General features: G+C 42.5%; 1 protein-coding gene across 4 annotated transcripts in view; it reads right to left on the bottom strand.

Moving 5' to 3' along the window:
- Positions 1–1,491: 1,491 nt before the first annotated feature.
- The window catches only part of LOC111147285 (solute carrier family 25 member 13), a 178,547-nt gene continuing 158,287 nt past the window's right edge, over positions 1,492–21,751 (bottom strand). For 3 of the 4 annotated variants that reach the window (XM_022503244.1, XM_022503243.1, XM_022503246.1), the window contains 4 exons: positions 14,132–14,270; positions 2,526–2,684; positions 2,342–2,432; positions 1,492–2,070 (listed from right to left, as the gene is read on the bottom strand). In XM_022503244.1, coding sequence (XP_022358952.1) covers positions 1,884–2,070; positions 2,342–2,432; positions 2,526–2,684; positions 14,132–14,270 — 576 coding nt within the window. In that variant the 3' untranslated portion in view covers positions 1,492–1,883. The remainder of the gene's footprint in view (positions 2,071–2,341; positions 2,433–2,525; positions 2,685–14,131; positions 14,271–21,751) is intronic. The other variant, XM_022503245.1, reaches the window with a different exon arrangement.

The following is a 21,751-nucleotide window of genomic DNA, read 5'->3' on the forward strand; positions in this document are numbered from 1 at the left end:
GTTACTGCAACACCACCCATATTTCTAAGATATATTTGGAGTTTTGAGACTGGTCTTTGAGATTAAAATGTAAGCATTTATCACGTATCCCACCAAGCAGGGATTGGGGGTGAGGATGGGTGGACAAAGGGAATGGTTTTTGCTTTGGTTTTGCAAAACCAAAACCATGAAGGGAGCCACATCAGTCTTTGTCCTGTTTCTGGTGAAGCTAACAAAGCTTTTGTTCACTTAGGGGGAAAAAAAAAAATCAGACCCACGGATGGTATTGACGCTCCTCAGCTTTGAACAGTAACTCTGAATGTCCATACGCTGACTTAAAAGTCGGACAGAGACGGGAAAATGGCTGTCTCTCCTGGAGGGCCATTCTGGAGGTGCGGAAAGTTCAGACTGACTTCTCACAGGTTCTCAATAGCCTCGCCAGAGTCTAAGAAGTCCAAAAGCCTTAAATTCTGTTCAAGACTAGCCTTGTTTCCCCAATGATAGTGTTGGCCAAATACCACCAAATGTCAGATACAGTGACATCTGGTTTTCGTACGAAGAAGGATCAGACAAGATTAGAAAACACAATCGTCATTTCCTACCTGTTTTCATGCTCACCTTCCAGTGAAACTTTGTATTACAAAATGAGAATCTGTATGAATGCTCACCAAAGGAAACTGCCTGGAGTACTGGGGATGACTAGAGGAAAAGTGTCCAAGCACAGATTCCTTGCTTATCTAGGGTTAAATGTCATTTCTTTTACTCACTCTGGATGTCGGCACACTGAAAATCAGGGTACACATGACCTTGAAGGGCCAGGAAGATATAGCCATGCCAACAGGGACAAAAGCACCCTGAAAATGAAACATACAGAGTCCAATAATGACAATTATTACAGTCACTGACCACCTGGCATACACAAGAGCAAACGACTCAACAGCTTTAAAAATAGTTTATTTCCTCCTTTACAAACACTTGAGCCTTCTGACCATTATGCAAGGCACCACAAATTAAATAAAAGCATGTATTAGAATATATTTGTCTCACATGATTCAAGATAAATGGGGCTTTAAAAGTGAAGAGGTGCCAACTGTGGGGAGGGTTGGAAGGGCATGAAAGCAGGCACCAGTCCGTGGGCACGTGCTTCCCACAGCGTCTACTGCAACGGGCAGCGACCAGCACGTGTCATCAGATGAGCTGTGATCCAAAATTAGCATGTCCCGGAGAGGTGCTGTAGCTCCCCCGGGGGTTTTCGGTCTATGGGCACAAAGTACTTCCCTAAAATACAAAGACTTCTCTCTAAGAGTCTTGGAACCACTAATAGAGTACGATTATTAAACATCTTCAATGTGGTTTTCATTACCAAAAAAAAAAAAAAAAAAAAAAGTTTCACATAAAAGCTTCATAATATAATCCAGAAACAGAATTAGTACATGTTTAAAATCTGAAGCCAGGCTGGCAATTTCTGATCATTTTTTTTTTTTTCCATTTCTTCCAGTGTTTTTTACAGTGATAAACATGCACCCAGTTTTCTACCAGCTGAAACATGCATGAAACACTTTGCTCTGAGCACCATGATTGCCTTTCAGGAGTCTCTTTGGGACTATAATCCTAATCCAAGAAGAGCAGCTCAAACTTCTACTCAGACTTGCTCCTTCCCCAAATCATGTTAGTGTTGACCAAATCCCAGTAAATGTCAGATACAAACCCAGGTCTGTGAGCAGAGGCCCAAAAGAATAATTATGAATAATTTCACGATGATGTGGTTAAGAAAACACACAGAAAATGAATGATTTCACCTTCTAAAAAGCCTCGACTTGAATTTTAAACAAGAGATGGAAGTGAAAGGAGGAACACTGTTTCCATGGGAGACACGGCGCTCTCTACCCCGGGCAGCATTCCTCCTATGGGCCTGCGCTTGTCACCACGGAGGTAGATGTCGGCGGCTTGAAGAGAGGTAGGTAGAGTCCAAATTTGTTTTCAATCCCTGCAAAGGTCGCAACTGCCAGTTTGTAGCCTCCAAGATGATCAGGATTGGGAGCAGGCAGTACGATCCTGGATTTAGGAACAGGCTCTGATCCCACGGGTTTCCTAAAGGAAGAGAAAATTGGGTGAGAATCTGTTTTATCATTTTTTACCATGGTAAAAATAACATGCGAACGCTGTGAAAATCTTAACTTAAAGGAGTTGTGGAATTCTAGTTGGTTGTATGTGCCCCCTGGAAATGAGTGTGGTTACGTGATTTCAGTATTTTCCTACCTCTTGTGTATTTCATCAGAGCAACCAGAGTGACGTACCCTTCTTAACAGCGACTGAGTACTGGAGTTGTGGAACCTGGCTGCAGATTTAGCGGGATACTTACACGCCTCCAAAGTCAATGTAGAACCACTGCTGTAGCAATTCATACGTCAGCAAAGTTACACCAAACTGGGGAGAGGATCGAAACACACGAGCTTTGAAGAAATGGGGGAGCAACAGATATAATTAGAATTTTAAAAAAATCACCTGCTACGAAAGGTTTGGTTAAGAACAAATTATTTCCCTACCACCAGCTCCTTTCCACAGAGCTTTTGGGCCTTCCTCCCGCAGTATTTTCCTGAAGCAGTCCACTACTCCGCTGTAAGTGGTTTGGCCAGCCCGGGCGGCCACCTGTAATCGCGTCTTGATAACATCAGCAGGGGTCACCAAGGATGCCGCGGGCATACCTGCAGGGGACGCACCACCATCACAGTCTGGTCACATTCACACTATATAAAAATAACTGTGCTTTCAACTGCTGGCCGTGGAAAGAAAGTTAAGAGTCTGATGAAATCAAATGCCTCTTTTGCTGTCCTCTCTGGGCGTCACAGCCGTGACTACCTTAGTAACGGAGGCTGTGCAGTCATTCCTCTCCTGCCCTCCCCCAAGGACCCGAGCACCCAAGCAAGCTCTTTGGTACAGACTGTATTCAGTAATGGTTTTAAGGAATCATTTCTTAAAACCATATTATTTCTTATAACGCTACTTCAACTGGAACAAATGGAGAGAGCTTTTTTTTTTTTCTTTTTCTTTTCTCTTCCCTGTCTAAATCAGAAACTTGCAAAGTTATTAGGTCCGATTTTCAGAGGTGAAGTTTGTTATGCGTTTCCTCTTCATGCTTTTCTGTGGTTGCTGGCAGTCACACGAGGTGCCTTCTCGCACACATTCAACCACCCCCTATCCACCAAAGCCTAACCTCTCCAGTTACACCAGAAAAAGACTTTACTGAGGGCTAAGCAAACACTCTGTGTGTATGTGTGTGCTGGGGGTGGGGGAGAGGGTTGGGGGTGGTGACCAGAGATGGAGACTCCCACAGATAACAGTTCAGGATTCCTTTTTCCTAAAACTTGACATCTCCAAAAAAAAAAAAAAAAAAATTGACAGAAAGCTGAAAGTTTATACTGGCTGATAATCAATGAAAAAGGAACAACAACAGCAAGAAAACCCTCCCAAAATTACCAATGGGAAATTTTTCTACAGTCATTTTATCCAAAATGGGGCAGCCCATGTTTAGATTTTTAAAAAGCGAGACTGTACTCAGAAGACACTGTCTCTTATGGTTTTATTACTTTTCCATTATGAACCTATTCCAAACCAAATTGGTCAAATGCAGATGCATAAATCTCCTTTGCTTTTTTTAAGGCTTAATAATTCTGTAAGAATTTCTGTCCAAACCGACGTGGTCTGGCTCACAAGTACATCTCATCCTTCTAACAGACAGCTTTAAAGTTACAGTGTGTGTGTGTGTGTGCCTGGAGAAATCTGCACCACACATGTCTGCATTTGTGTTAACTAAACTGCATCTCTTCCTCTTCGATCTTTACTGAGCTCCTCACAAACACTCATGTTAAGCAACTGTGTTTTATGAAATATATCACATTTTTTGCACGTGAAAAAGCTCACTTTATATCCAGTGCTTCACTGGGTAAGTCATACTGAATTTCCTATTAATTTGGAGGAATTATTTTAACTTTGAGCCAGGAATTTATCCTCCAACATAATGGAAGGAAACATGAAGAATGCTTAGAAACCCACTGTGTTCACACCACATTTTACTTCCTGGTTTAGAAAGAGTTTAGCAAGGCTCTCTGCTTTCAGCACATAGTAAAATCTTCCTTGCGACAGTGAGCAGGCATGTCCGAGGGACAGTGGGAAACACACAGGCAATAATGCGGGTAAAAAGTGTCCTCCAGTTACTTCTCATAAGTAGTTCCTTGTAATAGAAAAAAGAGAGAAGTACTAGAGACAGGGAAGAAACATACTGAACATGAAATAAACATGCCAAAAGAAATGGGTGAGATGCTCAGTAAGTTGTCTGGCAAAACTGATTGGAGGTGGTGGTGGTGCTATGCGGGGTGGGGGGACAGAGGCTGGAAATACGGCAGCCTGCCCGGGACTCTCATCATCTCTCACCCACCCTCATCTTTCCCAGGCTGGCAACTTCGGGTCTCTCTGTGGATGGGGGGACTTCTGGTGTAAGACTGGCTAAAACCTCAGAGAAGAGAGTCAGGCTGCTCCAAAGCAGGGCCAGGAAAGCAGGATGCACCAGGAAGAGCCTGGCCACCAGAAATCTGTTGATTTGGGGGGGGGGGGCAGGGGATTGGCAAAGGCTCTGGGTGAATCTGCCTGGTCTCTCCTGGCTTGCAAAAGGCCAGGACAACCCTGATCAAGAGGTCTGGCTTTCTTGATTCCCAAAGACAGCGAAGCAAGAGTTGACTAGAAAACAGAGAAGCTTCTTCTAGGTTCCTCAACAGCAGCCTGCCCCATGCTTCAGCGATGAAACAAATCCTGCGACCTTGCGGCTTACCTACTACACCTCTGGACCAAGAACCATATGAGGTGCTCTCCAGCTCAGTATAAAACATGACCCTTTAAAGGGGGCCCAGCACCTAGAGAACAGACGTTCATTTACAACAAAAAGAAAGCACAACCAGCAAAATACAACTGTGGGGCAAGAAATCTGCAATTCTCACAAGTATCTCATTAGCATTTGTCAAGAATGCGCTTCTCTGTTTAGGGAATATGAAATTAATATTATTTGTTTTGGATAAAGGTTAAAAGAGTTTCACTAATTCCCTCTGTACCCTTATCCGTAGTATCTACTTGATGGACCAGCTTCTAAGTGTCAAGCTTTGGACTAAGAAAATATCATGTTCTTATCATACTGTCAAGTTGGGGTTTTAGGAAACAAGAGTATGCTGATAATACCCAGCGGCGGACGGCAATACACCGGGAAAGGATTTTGGTTGAAAATGGAACCGGAAGGTATGAGACAGAGATTCTCCCATGTGCTCCCTCAGAAGAACGGAACTTAGGAACGGATTTGCAGAAGACTGAGATTTATCTCCCAGCCAGTGAACATCCGGTGGGCAAAGTTTCCCCATCCTCAAGCCAGTCAGCTTACGGCCTGGACGCTGGCTGGACCCCCGCCTCGCACTCCTTGCCCACACACTGGCCTGCAGCGTGTTCCAAATAAACTCGGTTCCTACTAATCCCAGCTTGCCTCAGGCACAGGCTTCTCAGTGAATTTTCTTTTGTGAGTGTCAAATAGGCCTCTGTGCTTCTGAGCACTATTTTTAAACCATGAATTCCATTTACTCTGACATTAATATTGCTAAACTTGCTTATTGTCGGTATTTGCCTAATAACGTATTTTTCAATCCTTTCTCTTTCAGTTGTTCTAGGTCACTGTTTTCTCAAACTTCAGATGACTAGATTTCTTTTCACAACTCATCTAAAATAGGCATTTGTTTTTACTAGGGGCATTGAATCCATCCAATTGTGGCTGTAATTGTGGTTATTAGACTTACTTCTGCTATCCCATATTGTAGTTTTTATTTTCTCTGCTTCTAGTTGTTTTTCTTTTGATTGCCACCCTTTCCTAATTTAAATATTATACACATTTATCACATAAGCACAATATTTACAGTATGCCCAATAAATTAGCATTTATTTGTACCCCTCACCAACAAGCCCTACTTATATTAAAATACATATACTAAAGTCACCAGTTATTTAAATCTACTCTCAGGTGTAACTTTTATGTGTGCTGTTTCATACATCCCATATTTTCTTCTTTCTTAAATTCACTTTTCACTTTGCTTCAGCAATGTCTGTGAGGTGTAACCTTTAAGTTATGGGAGAAAACAAACTTGAGGTTGCCCTCCCTCCTGAATGCTCGTGTGCTTGGGAATGCCATCGAGGTTCCAGATATCCTCTCCTTGATCTTTTGAAACTAGCTAGGACTGCAGATGAAAAGCTGAGTCAAGGGGCACCTGGGTGGCACAGTGTGTTACACCTCTGCCTTCGGCTCAGGTCATGATCCTGGGGTCCTGGGATCAAGTCCCGCATCGGGGATCTCTGCTCAGCGGGAAGCCTGCTTACCCCTCTCTCTCTCTGCCTGTCTACTTGTGATCTCTGTGTCAAATAAAATCTTAAAAAAAAAAAAAAAGAAAGAAAAGCTGAGTCAACTTTCGTTACTGATTCGTTCTGAGTCCACCTTTCGTATGACTTCTCTCCAGGGAACTCCTATTAAAGAGATGTTGGACTTCCTGGACTAATCCTACGTGTGTCTTACATTTGCTCTTTCTTTTTTAATCTCTGTTTTTGCTCCATATTGTAGTTCTTGTTTTTGTTTTCCCATCACTTCGTTTTCCAGATGTAATTTGCTGTTTGAGCATATCCATTCTATCATTCAGACCATTTATGGGTTTTTAGCTTTGATGATCCCTTTATTAATTTTCAAGAAAGCTCTTTAAGGATTATTCTTCTCAAGGGGTGCCTGGGTGGCTCAGTCATTTAAGCTTCTGACTCTTGATTTTGGTTCAGTTCAAAATCTTGGGGTTGTGAGATCGAGTCCTGCATCAGGCCTGCTGGGTAGAGCCTGCTTAGGATTCTCTCCCTCCGTCTGCCCCTACACCCCTCTTAAAGATATGATAACATAAAAAATAAAGAAAAAACATTTAAAGAATGATTCTTCTTCTCAAATCTCTGCAGATCCTAGTTACAGTTCCTAAAAGTTCTCTTTCCTCTGAATTGGTTGTTTTCCTTGAAATTCCTCTGCTGTTCCGTGTCTGAGAAACCCCTGGCTATCTCTTGATATTCAAGTTCAAAGAATAGGCTGAGTAGTGTAGTGCTAGTTTCTACCACCCCCTAGGGTCAGTCTCCTCCACAGGTTCCTCTCCTGAGTGGGAGGGCTGGCAATGGGCTTTGTGGAATGGGGAAGGCCTGCAAACTAGGTACCAGGGGGTAAGGAGGCCTGGCAGGGTTGAGACCTTCCAAATCTCTGGACTGTGGAGCACTTCATACTGGAAGTAGAAGAAATAATTTCACATCCCTCTTGGGGAGAGTTACCATTTCTTTTTTTATTTTTGCCATCTGAGGTGAAGGTCTGGAACCTGAAGCCTTAACCCTACTTTCTTTCAGTTCCTTACACTTGCCCTCTCCAGGCAGGTGATGCCTTTCTTTGCAAAACAGCTCTGGGCTTTCACAGTCTGGATTCAGGTGCTGACAAACAGGTGCCGGAGACAAAGAGGAAGAACAGGGAGGATGGAGCCCCACCTTCCTGCCACGAAGGCAGCTCTTGAACTCCTGTGACAGATTTACCTGCAGGCCTCCCCAACGCTCGGTATTCTGTGACTCCCTCAGAGGTTACATTTCTCCAGCTCTCTTCTTGTATTAAGGATGGTTTCTCCTGCCAGTGTCCTGGGCCGTGGTACCCTCCGGTCCGGTTTCAGACTCAATATGCTTCTGTTCCCTTCCCAGGCCTGGAGCTAACATTTTCCAGTGCCAACAGGATTTTTTAAAGTGTATTTTCTGACATTTTCAGGTATTTGGGACAAGAGGAGAGATGGATGAATATGCTCAGTCTATTACTTTGATTCAATCTCTCCACTACATTTTTTTGAGGATCTAAGAATTGCTTTTAAATTATCTTAATCTTTATGTCCACATCATTTAACAAATTTGTGCCAACAGTACTTCTCTCCTAACTTAATCCTTTTAATACGTTTGCAAAAGCGTCCTGACAGTTACACGTATTTAGCAATTCACTGTCTGTATATTGAACAGCTTTGAAAGATACTCCCGAGTTATAACTTAGTCTAAGCTGACTTACCCTTTAGCTCATCACTGATAATTAAAATCACCTGGTATGATGAAGCTCTAAAATTTGAGAAGTACTAGATATCCTTTATTTGGGATTATCCATAAGCCATATTGAAATGCTCTTTGTTTATCAAAAAGCAACACGTTCATTACAGGGAATTAAACCTTAGTTTCTTAACTTCCGGCTCCCTGCTTCAGCTCTCTCACCTTCTGACACATGAAGTTATGCTGGTCAATGAACACAAATTCAGATATCAGTTAGGTTTATTCTATCCTGTGAAATACTGGAGATGTTCCCAGTATTTAAAGATAGTCCCAGTTTGCAACCAGATATATAAATCTAAAAAAAAAAAAAAAAAAAAAAAACAATATTCTCTAGGTTTTGAAAACTCAACAACCACCCCTATTAAAATATTGCTAAAGCACACATAGACCAGTGTGGAACAGAGAGCCCAGATATGGACCCTCAACTCTATGGTCAACTAATCTTCAACAAAGCAGGAAAAAAATCTACAGTGGAAAAAAGACAGTCACTTCAATAGATGGTGCTAGGAAAATTGGACAGCTATGTATAGGAGAATGAAACTCAACATTCTCTTACACCATACACAAAGATAAACTCGAAATGTATAAAAGACCTCAATGTGAGGCAGGAATTTATCACAATCCTAGAGGAGAACATAGGCAGTAACCTTTTTGACATCGGCCACAGCAACTTCTTTCAAGACATGTCTCCAAAGGCAGAGGAAACAAAAGCAAAAATGAACTTTTAGGACTTTATCAAGATCAAAAGCTTCTGCAAAGCAAAGGAAAAAGTCAACAAAACAAAGAGGCAACCCACAGAATGGGAGAATATATTCGCAAATGACACTACAGACAAAGGGCTGACATCCAAGATCTATAAAGAACTCCTCAAACTCAACACTCAAAAAAACATAATCATGTCAAAAAATGGGCAGAAGACATGAACAGACACTTCTCCAAAAAAGACATACAAATGGCTAACAGACACATGAGAAATGTTCATCATCATTAGCCATCAGGGAGATTCAAATGAAACCACATTGAGGTACCACCTTACACCAGTGAGAATGGCCAAAATCAACAAGATAGTAAACAACAGGTATTGGAGAGGATGTGGAAAAAGGGGAACCCTCTTACACTGTTGTGGGAATGCAAGTTGGTGCAGCCACTTTGCAAAATAGTGTGGAGATTCCTTAAGAAATTTTATAGAGCTACCCCATGACCCTGCAATTGCACTATTGGGTATTTACACCAAAGATATAGACATAGTGAAAAGAAGGGCCAACTGTACCCCCAATGTTCATAGCAGCAATGACCACAGTCGCCAACTGTGGAAAGAGCCAAGATGCCCTTCAATAGACGAATGGATAAAGAAGATATGGTCCATATATGCAATGGAGTATTATGCCTCCATCAGAAAGGATGAATACCCAACTTTTGGATCAGCATGGACGGGACTGGAGAAGATTATGCTGAGTGAAACAAGTCAAGCAGAGAAAGTCAATTATCAGATGGTTTCACTTACTTGTGGAGCATAAGGAATAACAGAGAGGACATTGGGTGAAGGAGAGAAGAAGGGAGTTGGGAGGAAATTGGAGGGGGAGATGAACCATGAGAGACTGTGGACTCTGAAAAACAAACTGAGGGTTTTGGAGGGGATAGAGGGTAGGGAGAGCCTGGTGGTGGGTATTATGGAGGGCACGTATTGCATGGAGCACTGGGTGTGGTCATAAACAATGAATCTTGGAACACTGAAAAAATAAATTTAAAAAAATATTGCTAAAGCAATCTAACCTCAGGTCAAACAGAATTTTTAGAAACCGACAGTACTTACTGAATAACTGAAATTGCCATCAAAATATAGATAGCATGATCATATTAATGAAATCCCAGATTCATCTTATTTATAATACAATTGCTCAACAAAAATTATATGTATTCTGGGTAGGAGAGCGATTTAAATCTAAAATTGTATTTTATATAAAGATACACATAAAAATAGGGATGAGACATTTGTCAGTTATAATACAAAGCCAGTGGTATTCATTGTGCTTATTTTGAGATAAGCTTTTCTCCTTTCTCTTAATGACACAGCTCCCTCCAGCTCTACCTCCCAGCATTCTGAGCCTGCTCCTCCTATATGTCTTCTCCCTAGGAACTGGCTTTGCTCTCACAAGCATCCACAAAAGGGTACGTGGGGATCTGACCCATCTTCTATCCAACAGCCCACACGAGGGCACTTCTGTGCTCGCTGCCCTTCTTGCACTGGGCACAACACATGTCTACACAGAAGTCTTCCTGCCCTTCTCCACACAAGGCAGCAATCTGGCTGAGCCTGCAGGGCAACGTTCAACACTGAGTAGCTAGCTGGTTGTCCTGCTTCCTCCTTTGACATCCATTACCTGCTTATCACTAGATAGAGTTTATGTTCATTCTGTAACAAAATTACATTACTTGTTAATTCTGATATATTTAGGGGCATTTTTATTTAGATTTTAAGCTAAATAGTCACTCACAAATAATGAGAGATTCACATCTTCTTTTCTAATATTTGTACCTCTCACTTCTTGTTCTTTATTTTTACCAGATTGACTGGAACCTCCCAAATATGCCTGAAAAACAAGGATGATAGGTACATCAAGCTTTGATGCTAATCTTTTCTTTGAAGGAAAAAACCAACCACAGTCTGTCTTGTATTCTCCTGCCCTACAGGGAAGGAGAAGATGGACAATAAAATGAAAAGAAGCATGGCGGTCAGATCCCAAATGACTCCCAATGACCTTCACCTCCTATCTTCACACCTCTTCCTCTATTCAGTCTCCCTGATGGGTGTGACCAAGGGGATGGTGTGGAAATGAAGGAGTTGAACTTCCAGGGCTTGGTCACTCAAGACATGGCAGCTACTGCTTTGCCTTCTTCCTGTCTTTTTCTACCCACTCTTCTCCCCAGTCCCTTCATCCCTCTCTGACCTGGCTCTGGGGGGCCACCATGTCACGACAACATCACCTTGGATGATGAGTGAGGCCTCTCTGCCAACGGCCTTGTGACTGAGCCACCCTGACGGTGAGTTCTCTGCTTTCAGTCGAGCCTCTGGCGGACATTGTACCTGCAACCTCATGACAGACAGACGCTGAGCTAGAGGCACTCAGATAAGCCGCTCCTAGTCCACAGAAACCGTGAGATAGATGATCAATGCTTGCGGGCTGCCCGTCAGTTTTGGGGTATCTGTTAGGCAGCCACAGATAAGGAATAGAGAACGTATCTGAAGAACCACTCTGAAAGATACTGGGATGGCCGCAGGGCTACAAGAGCAGTGTGCTCCAGTTCTGACTTCCAAGGATACCGTGGTAATGCATTAAATAAAAATGGTCTTACGTTTTTACCAGCAAAGTGACTTTAGAGATCTATTTCTCTAAGAAAAACATCCCAGAATAGGGAAAAAGCCTTGAAGCACAAAGACTTTCTTTCTTTTTTTTTTTTAATAATATAATGTATTTAAATTTTTTTCAAAAAAATTTAAGTACCTAAGATTGAGGTACTTAAATGCAGCAGTTAAAAACTAGGTTTATAAAGTTTTAAAAAACATGTATTATTATGTATTATGTATGTATTAAAATACTTATGTGCCAGGTACTTTCTTGGATCTTTACATTTATTAATTTATGTCTACTGATCTCTATAATAAGCTTAAGAGACTAATACTACTCTTCACCCCATGCGCAGATGGAGAAACAAGCAGAGAGGGGTTACAGAACTGGGGCAGATCACACAGAAACTGGAACTTGAATCTGCCTAGTCTGGCCCCACAGCAATATGCCATTAACCATTTTGCGGTGCTGGCTAACGGTGCTTCAGTAATGAAAGTAAGTGAAAACCACATCTCCACAGTGTGATTGTAACTCTGTTAAAAACTAAGCAAGGAGAAGCAAATTAGCAAAAATATTAAATAGGGATTATTTTACAGTCACAGAATAACAGATAATATTTTCTTATTTACCCCTTCAATTAATTTCCAAATATTTTATAATTAGCAATATTATTTTCCTAATCATAAAAGTAACAGAAGGAAGAAAATAAACCTTAAAAGAGAAAAAAATCCACTAGGAATTTCTACAGCTCTGGTAGCATGGATTGCTTAGAAAATTCCTACCCGGCGATGAAACCTGGTTGACTATCTTTCTCTAAGGGAAGATGTAAAGGCGCTATTTTTGTGGGGTGAGGAAAACACGGCTTGGAGAGAGTCCTAGACTTTGAGCTCTAACATGTATCTTCTGTTCTCACAACTGATTTCTGGGTAAGTTACAGACAGACTCTCTTGGATCCGGCATAATACTGGCGAATACTTCCTGAGTATTTACTGTGTGCTAGGCACGATGCAAAGTCCTCCACACAGGTGTTCCCACTTGCACTTCCCAGACTGGCTCGACAGTGGGCACAATTACCATCTCCATTCACAGCGATGGCCGCGGAGGCTCGAGAGGTGAGGTAACTGGTCCACTGAGCACACTATTGAGTGGTGTGGCAGTTCTCCCCAGTAGGTCCTACCTCATTTCCAGTACGTAATTTATCTTGTGCAATGCACAAAATGCATTGTACTGTCATTTTTGGTTTAAAAACTACTCATTTATGCACATGTAAAGGACATATAAAAGGATATAGTTAAACAATAGCTAAATTGGGATTAAAACTGGGAATTCTATAGTCTCGTCTCAAAATCATGATTTCGTGATAGAAGCAGAGTGGCCTCCTACGATGAAGGCCCCTGAGCAGCCAAGAAAAGACAACCCTGCCTCACTGACCAACATCACTGCCTTTCAAAGAAGGAGATTACCGAAGAATTAAAGAGGAGCTTGCTGGTTCCTGCCTTCAGGGGCTCCCAGGCTCCAGGCAGGTCCACAAAACAGCAACCAACTTCTCAGAGCAGGGGGTTGTTCTCCTGAGACTCAGGCCACACATCTCTGGAGAACACCACCTGTATCAGAAACATTTGGACCCAGGCATCCCATGACTGCCTTAGGGTTTGTTAACTCAAATGTTTGCCACCACCTAGAGAGCGAATGGGATTGCTGGAGCCCTTAGGGTCTCTGAACATGGAGCATCAAAGATCCAACGGATTCCTGCTGTGGCCATAATCAAATCTCCTCTGCGAATTTACATTGAGATGTAGAAGCCCTCCCCAGTCCTCATCTATTTTTTTTTTTTTTTTTGTATTGACATATTCACTGTTTTTTTGTTTTTGTTTTTGTATTGATATATTCACTGTAGCACTGAAAACAAGAGCCATTTCCCTCTGGGGCTCAATTTACATATCCTGGTCCTGTAACACAGCTAAGAGGAATCTGGTATCTCCTCAGGCTGAGACTTCCTGATTCTACTGTTACTTTTATCTAAATAATAACTACTGCTGGGACGCTGGGACGCTGGGTGGCTCAGTCGGCTAGGCATCTGCCTTCTGCTCAGGTCATGATCTCAGGGCCTTGGGATCCAGCCAGCCTCCAGCTTCCTGCTCAGTGGGGAGTCTGTTTCTCCCTCCACCGGCTTGTGCTCTCTTTCTCACTCTCTCTCTCTCAAATAAATAAAATCTTTAAAAAATTTAATTAAAAAGTTATTAAATAATAACCACTGCTTAAATTCTGGACAAGTATTTATGAACTACTTTGGTTAGACACCTTTAAGCACAAGTATTCAACTTTTTAAAAAACTTCTGGCTGAACCGTTATCACTGTTTTGCTGTGAAGTAAAACTATGAAACAATACAGAACTTAGAATTCAAGAATACCACAAAATGCACCATATTTTAATGAGCCTTTTCTGGAGTTAAGAAATTAAGCTTGCCTAATCTAATCTGCCAGAAGATTAAATTCTTCTCCTTTCTTTTCAGTAGCTGTTCAAAGCTATCTACAGCCCCCTCATATGCACCCTATCAAGAACTTTAAGTAAGAAATTCCAGGGCAGTGACATGGGAGGGGCCTGGGGCAAGCAGAGCTCTGTGAGGGCCACTCACCAGCTATGGCACCAGCCAAGAGCAGGCTTCCAGGACTAATCTGCCCGTCTTCATTTGCAAAGGAAGCCTTCACATGAGCATAGCACGGGAAGTAGATGGCCGAGAAAGGAATGTCCCGCAGAAAGCATGCTTTGGCACCCTGTACATTTGAAAAGGAAGAAAAACCACATGAAACACATATCCCATTGAGAAGATCAAGCTTTTCTGGAACTTACCTCAGAACAAAATATTCCTGGAGGAGACTGAGTTTGTACTCACAAGCTGAAAGGGGGAACAGAAAAAAATAACCCAAATTCTGCAAGTAATAAATCTGAGTTTGTTTTTTTTAAATAAAAGTAATTTTATTGTGTGGTGTGAGCAAGAAGGGGATAGTTCTCATATAGTCCAATGATAAGACTCCAATTAAAACACTTTTGGGGGGCGCCTGGGTGGCTCAGGTCATGATCCCAGGGTCCTGGGGTTGAGCCCCACATCGGGCTCTCTGCTCGACAGGGAGCCTGCTTCCAGCCCCCCCACTGCCTGCCTCTCTGCCTACCTGTGATCTCTGTCAAATAAATAAACAAAATCTTTAAAAAAATAAATAAATAAACACTTTTGGAACTCTGCCTACAACATCCTTTTAAATTCCATGTCACTCACTGGCATTTCAAGGAGTATCTGTTCTCAGAAGATGGGCAGTTAACAACCAAGGTACCCTCTGTTTACATACTAGGAAGTAGACAAATTATATAGGTAGCAGGGGAAGAGGTTTCTTTTTGTCTTGATTGAGATTCTGATGAAAGCGTTGGACTCCTTCCCAGAAAAAATTACACATACGTAAAAAATTATATACCTTTTCAAGGGGTTCATGGATCCCCTAATTTATTCACATACTTACCCTTCTCCTCTAGGGTATGAAACATTGATAAATGCTTGTTCTAAAGACTTAACATATTTACAATAATTCCCACCCATTTAAGAGCTGTGCGTAGAGCAATTAGCAACTACAGCAAAGTCTTCAAATAATTTCTGGTGCCAAAATAATGCACGGAGGGGCCCTGAGAACTGGTGTGTGCCCAGAAACGTAGCATTCTAATGAAAACCACGAGACATATATTGTGTCTCAGGAAGGCTAAATGGGAAGGAAGTCACCCCTTTTCAACACCTAATGATTTAGTATCATTTCTTTCACAGATTTCTAATACCTAAAAATTTCCACTAAATTGAGAGATTCTTCAAAGAGAATAATGAATCCATCCAGATTCAACAGATCTAGCCGAGCCCAGTGAATTTAGTAAGGTTGAATGATGTTGGATCGCGGGGATTTTTGCTTGAAGCTAGGTTCCACTCTGTCAAAGTTCCTAACATGACACATCTGTTACCATAACCTTGGCTTTGCGACACCATCATTACACTCCTGACTCAAACTGAGACTGTCTTTTTCATATGAACTGCCATTAACCTAGGGATACTGTAACTTCATTAGCTGCCTTAAATAAATAACATAAGCAGGGCTTTGTTTCATCCTAGTAAACCTTGTCCTAGCTTGGCCCATCCTTCTAGCCAGAACAAATGCTTACAATCTGGATTCTGTCTTGCTCACTCTTCCTCAACCTACCCATGGATATGTTAAGATACCTCTGTCCAAGGACGCCTGGGTGGCTCAGTGGGTTAAGCCTCTGCCTTCAGCTCAGGTCATGATCTCAGGGTCCTGGAAGGGAGCTCCGCATCGGGCTCCTCTGCTCAGCGGGGAGCCTACGTTACCCGCCGCCACCCCACGCCTGCCTCTCTGCCTACTTGTGATCTCTGTCTGTCAAAGAAATAAATAAAATCTTTAAAAAAAAAAAAAAGATTTTATTTGTTTCTTTGACGGAGATCACAAGTAGGCAGAGAGGCAGGCAGAAAGAGACCAGGCTTCCCGCTGAGCAGAGAGCCCGATGTGGGGCTCGACCCCAGGACCCTGAGATCATGACCCAAGCCGAAGGCAGAGGCTTTAACCCACTGAGCCACCCCAGCGTCCCAATAAATAAAATCTTAAAAAAAAAAAAAAAAAGATACCTCTGTCCATTCTGTACAGATACTCAGAAAGGAGGAGGGCGGATCTACATCACATTCTGCTGATCGACCCACACTTCTGTATCTTGTCTACCTCCAAACTGTTAAATACCTAACTAAAAAGAAGAACCAAAAAATCCACCACACCCAAATTCCTCCTTTTATATGTATGTGCAAACGACGCCCAGGACTATTATTAATCTATCAGCTGCACATTTATTAAGGGTCACACTACTGGCTCGCTCAGGGTACATCCTTGGAGGCAGCGCCAGAGGCAGATGCAAAACTCAGGACAGGACTCTCAAATCCTTCCACTTCCCCCAGCTGTTTCCAGGGGGAGAAAGTACAGTAGAATGTCAGGATCCATGCTCAGCGTCCAGTCTTTCCCTTGGGATCAGTTCATATGCACGGGGAAGACCCTCACCAGCTGTTTCACTACATTTACTTCCTTTGCCTCATCTGCCTGCAGACCTTCCGGTAAGTTCTGCTAGCTTACTCTGTTCAGGAGATATTCAAATTAGATGCCAAAGAACCAATTCAAATGAAGATCAGTGAAATCTTCTTCATGCCCCACTCCCTCTATATAGTAAAAGAAACATTGCCGTATTACTGGCTTTCTAAACAGATCTCTTTGTAGTAATCTTTTAGGCTGATACAATTCTTCCTCCCACAAATCTTGCTTTTTACTAAATCTGTTAGTTTTTACTTTTAACCTCATCTCCCAAAATCTTCACATCTAAGAGCCAAACTTCAGTCTATTTTTTTGCTGGTAATATTTTTCCTTTAAAATGTTTCTCCCCCTTGATTATAAAATATTAACTGCTCATCATAGACAACAGAGAAAAGCATTAAAAATTTAAATTGCTTAATTTTCACCAGCCAGAGAGAACCAATGCAACTGTACATGCCTTGGAGCATTTCCTTCCAACAGTAAAATTAGTAACTATTCCATAGTTGGGACAGTCATTCTGTGGTTCTGAGTTATCCTTTTCTTCTCCTTAAATTCATGGTGTATGGTTTTGTGGGAGTTATTTGGGGGGTGGCAGTGGGGAGTATGGTATGGTTTAGCATCTCCTTCATTACTTGGCCATTTGCCTAAATTTCCTTTCTATTTGCTGTTTGCAAAACTGTACAGCCATCTTTGGTCCCGGCTGTCCTGTGGATCAGGGCTGTATCCTCACCCTTCTCAAAGCTTTGTAATGCCTTCACTTTCCCACTTTCCTCTCCTTGGTCAGCCTGGTTCCTCTCAGGTAAAGCTGCTCAATGCCCCATTCATCTGATCAATCAAGATACCCCTATCACCCTGCAATGACCTTGAGGATGGCTAAGCTGGGAACATCAACTCCTTGAATAGCACCTCTTCATTCACTTAAAGCCCAAATACTACCCTTTCCATGGAGGATTCTTTTCTTTTTTTATTTTACTTATTTGTCAGAGAGAGAGAGAGAGAGAGAGAGAGAGAGATACAGAGCACAAACACAGGGAGCAGAAGGCAGACAGAGAAGCAGACTGCCCACTGAGCAGGGAGCCCGATGCGGGGCTCGATTCCAAGACCCTGAGGTCATGACCTGGGCCGAAGGCAGAGGCCTAGCCCACTGAGCCACCCAGGCGCACCAAGATGATTCTTTAATTAGAGGGCAAACAGGGAGTGAATTCCACACACCTCTACACTGTCTGCACTCCCTTAGTGCTGTTCTGATTTTCTTCGTGCTCTTCTATCTGCCTCTATCAATGCTGCCTATTTCCGAGAGTAGGCACCGCGGGCCAGGGAGCAGGGGCTAGAGAACACTCAGCAAAATCTCTGGCTGTCAGCTTGTGCCTAAAGCATGTTCTGGTGACACTGACTTGACTCCACCAAGTCACACAGAAACAACAATAATCAAAACAACACAATTACAAATAGAAACCAGAGGCTTTGGGATACATGGTCAGGCTCCTACAAGGAAAACTAACCCATTTTTTGGAGAAATATATTAGAAACCAAAGCCAAGCTTTTAGCTTTTCAAACAAAGATCTATAATTTGTTGGGGACGATGTAACAGAGCTTAGGAAAAAGTATTTGAGGATTTTGTACTGGAATATGAATATTTAAAAAAAGGAGAGAAAGTCAGATGCTTATATGGCTTCAAGATGATCAGGAGGCCACGGGAAGAAGACACGATGTGAAATTAGAAACCTCCCTGTGACACTGAAGAATAAGGCCATGGGAAGCCGCAGGTGGGTTTTCCCAAGAAGGAATACTCCCTCCTGTCCTGAAATCATGACAACAAATCCCACATCTGTGTGACAACACGTGTCTAGTAAGGGGTGCAACACGTTTAAGATGTCTGAAAACACTCCTGATCCCTGAGAAGAAAAACGGCCTGATGAAAACACAAGTGAGCAAACAAACAAAAAGAGCAAAGCTAAGGAAAAACCGAAGATGCACTGTGACCCACCACAGGAAAAATGGGTCAGGAAGTATTTCTCCTACCTGGAATCAGACAATGTTGTCAAGTAATTTACACATGTTAGAATGAAGATCAGACCATGAAAGACTTCACGGGTTTCTGATTATCTGAGAAAAGGGAGAAGGAAAAGCCAAGTAAGAAAGAAAACCTGTGGGGCCAGGGGCTTAAAAATAAATGATGGTAAAACCACAAAAGTCCCGAGGAGGTGTGGGTGTCCCAGCCTCTCCTGGCGCCTGCTCGACTGCTTAGGCATCTCCCTGCAGCAAATCTCTCTCGGGAATCGGGAATCGAGGGCGAGCCCTGGCCTCTCTCTCAACGCAGGCATCAAAGCCCAACTCCCCAGGAGAGCTAAAGTTGCAAAGGATTGGAGAAAAAGACTTCTTCCACCGCCCCCCCTTCCTTCCCTACTACTTTCTTCAGGTCCATCGCACAAAGGCAGGTGCCAATTTGTAAGGCTGCCTCAGGCTACACCTGACCTGTGGCTCCCGCACAAAGAAAAGGGAAGCAGGATGTGAAAAAAGGCTTTCAAAGTTCCAACAGTGAGAATTTTTCTCTCCACGGTGAGCACCCACTCTGCAGTCCCACATCACGTCACGGAACCCGTCGGACTTGAAATCCACTTGCCCCACGTCTGAGCTCTTCGAAGTAATCAGGGGCAACATTCCGTGCTGCCCAAGAGCCTGCGTCAGTAACACCGAAATCACTACTCTGGCCATTAAAAAATTAATCAATTACAAAGTGTGTGCCACCTCAAATAAATCTTTAAATGTTCTTGCCCTGTAGGAAAATCCCCACATTTTCCTGCCTTACGTCTTTCTCACTGGTTCTCTGGGCAACTCTGCCCTCAGATGCTCTCTGGTCGGCCCTACATTTCCTCTCTACACACAGTAAAATCACTTGGGGGAAAATTCATAAATACAAAATGCAATCATCAAATCTCTTGCTATTTATTAAAGCACTTCTCCAAAGAGGGGAAAAAAATTTTTTTTTTAATTTCCTTTTTAACAAAAGGCCCACTAATAACAGACAGGAATGAGAAAAGGCATCTGAGGGGAGACCTATATATAAATAAACTAGAATCAAAACTCAAATCTAGTTTACTTCTCCACCCTGGCTCCATTCTATTCTGTATCAATCTAAGGCCTCTTGTCATTGTTCTGTCTTCGGAGTCTAAGGCAACTTCTACAAGGCTTGGTCTCACTTAACCTCAGGTTAATCGTCCACCGTCAGCATGGGCCACTCAGGCTCAGAGACGCTGGCCACAGCATTGCTGTGGCCAAAGAATTATTTCTTCTGCTTCACACTTTTTTTTTTTTTTTTTTTTGATGTGGACACTGGGGAAAGCCCAAGGGAGCTTAATCAGTTCTTAAGTTGCTAGAAGCATCCACTCAAGTTTACTCTGGCAGCTCTGTCAGGCATGAAATTGTCAAAAGGACACAACAGGATTTCTCTCTCTCTCTCTCTCTCTCACACACACACACACACACACTCTCTCTCTGCTATCTCTAAAGGCTCTTTCTTCTTCCTTTAAAGCTCTGCACTTGGATGGTATCACACCTACCCAATCAATCTGAGGAACAAAAAACGAGCCTCAAGAGTGACTGCTGATAAAGGAGTGGGGGCAGTGCAGTCTTTTTGCATGCTAATTCCTGCTTCTCCGAGCTGTACCTGCAACCACAGCTCCAAACAGAGTATTTCTCATACAGGGGAAGGTAATTACACTCACAAAGGCACCTCTGTGTCAGGGCCGGGCACCAGGAGCCAGCAGGTCTGGGAGACGGAGGCTCAACAGAGACTCCTGCAGTGAATGCACATTGTCTGGCAGGGGGTAAAATGCCAGACGGAGGGACCTGCAGCATTCAAGACAACAGTGGTGCACCTTGTCTGCGGACGTTATTTAATGCTTCTGGCACCTGTAGTCAGAGCCACCCCTCCTTTCCTACCTTCCAGGTTTAGAATTTATTTGGCATGTATAATTGTATATTTTGATCCTGGAGCTACAAACAATGGGCAGCATGTCAGGTCTTGATCCTTAGCATTCCTCTTGGTTTCTCCCCAGTGAGTTAACCCTTGTATACACAGCCTGGCAGCACCTCTCCTGCCCCGTCAAGGGAGAGTGAGGCCCACGTGCCTGGGATTTGAACAGGGTGAGTTTCAGTATCTTGCGGAGAAAAAGCACTGGTGCCAAGACCCGTTATGGGATTGTGTCACTGGTGTTAAAACCAAATGACCCAGCCAACAATTGGAGACTTGATATCGGTGACACTGAAATTACTTCAATTTGAATATGAAATATCAAAACCTATTATTTAGTTTCTTTAGTCTGGGCACTTTCAGGATACTGGTTTCTCCTTAATTTCATTGCAATTCTAACCAAAGCATCTTGGTGACTCAAGGGTTTTTTCTTTTTTTTGTTTTGTTTTGTTTTTGGTAGGAAATGCCACTCCTGTGTTGGTTCTAGTTCTCTACTGTTCTATCGTACGCTGCTTTGCCATCAAGGATGCTCACATTTAGACAGGCTAGAAATCCAGGAAGTGGCACAGAGTTTTATTACATGGAATTGTAGTCTCTGAGCATGTCACCTTCACAAAGCTAATCTATAAAACATGTCCCACCTTTTCAATTTTCCTTTCCTTTCCTTTCTTGCCTTCTTTCTTCTGACATCTCCCCACTATCTATTTGCAAGGTTCAGTCTGTTTTTACTCTAAGCGTTTCTACCCTGGAAATCTTAATATGTGTATTTACTGTCTTTGTTATCTCCTTCCTCCTGTGTAATACATGCATTTTATACAACTTACATTATAAGCAACCCCCATCTTATTGTTAATTCTAGCTTTAAAAATATTAACAATTGTAATTACCATCACACACATATTTAAATTCACACAATGCTATTTAGACTAAACATATACCACTCTTTGCTCCTCATTCCTTGCTACGTCTCCAAACTGTCATCTGGATCACTTTCCTTCTACCTAAAGTACATTCTAGAATTTCCTTTAGTAAGGGCCTGTTGGTGGTATGCATTTTCAGTTTTGCTAGTCTAAACAATGTCTTTATTTTATCCCTATTCCTGGAAGACACTTTCACCGAGTATAGAATTCTAGGTTGAAAGGTTTTTCCTCCACACACTGAA

This window comes from Enhydra lutris, unplaced genomic scaffold, assembly GCF_002288905.1.
Source record: "Enhydra lutris kenyoni isolate GAN:26980312 unplaced genomic scaffold, ASM228890v2 scaffoldscaffold16, whole genome shotgun sequence".
NCBI classification, from domain to species: Eukaryota; Metazoa; Chordata; class Mammalia; order Carnivora; family Mustelidae; genus Enhydra; species Enhydra lutris.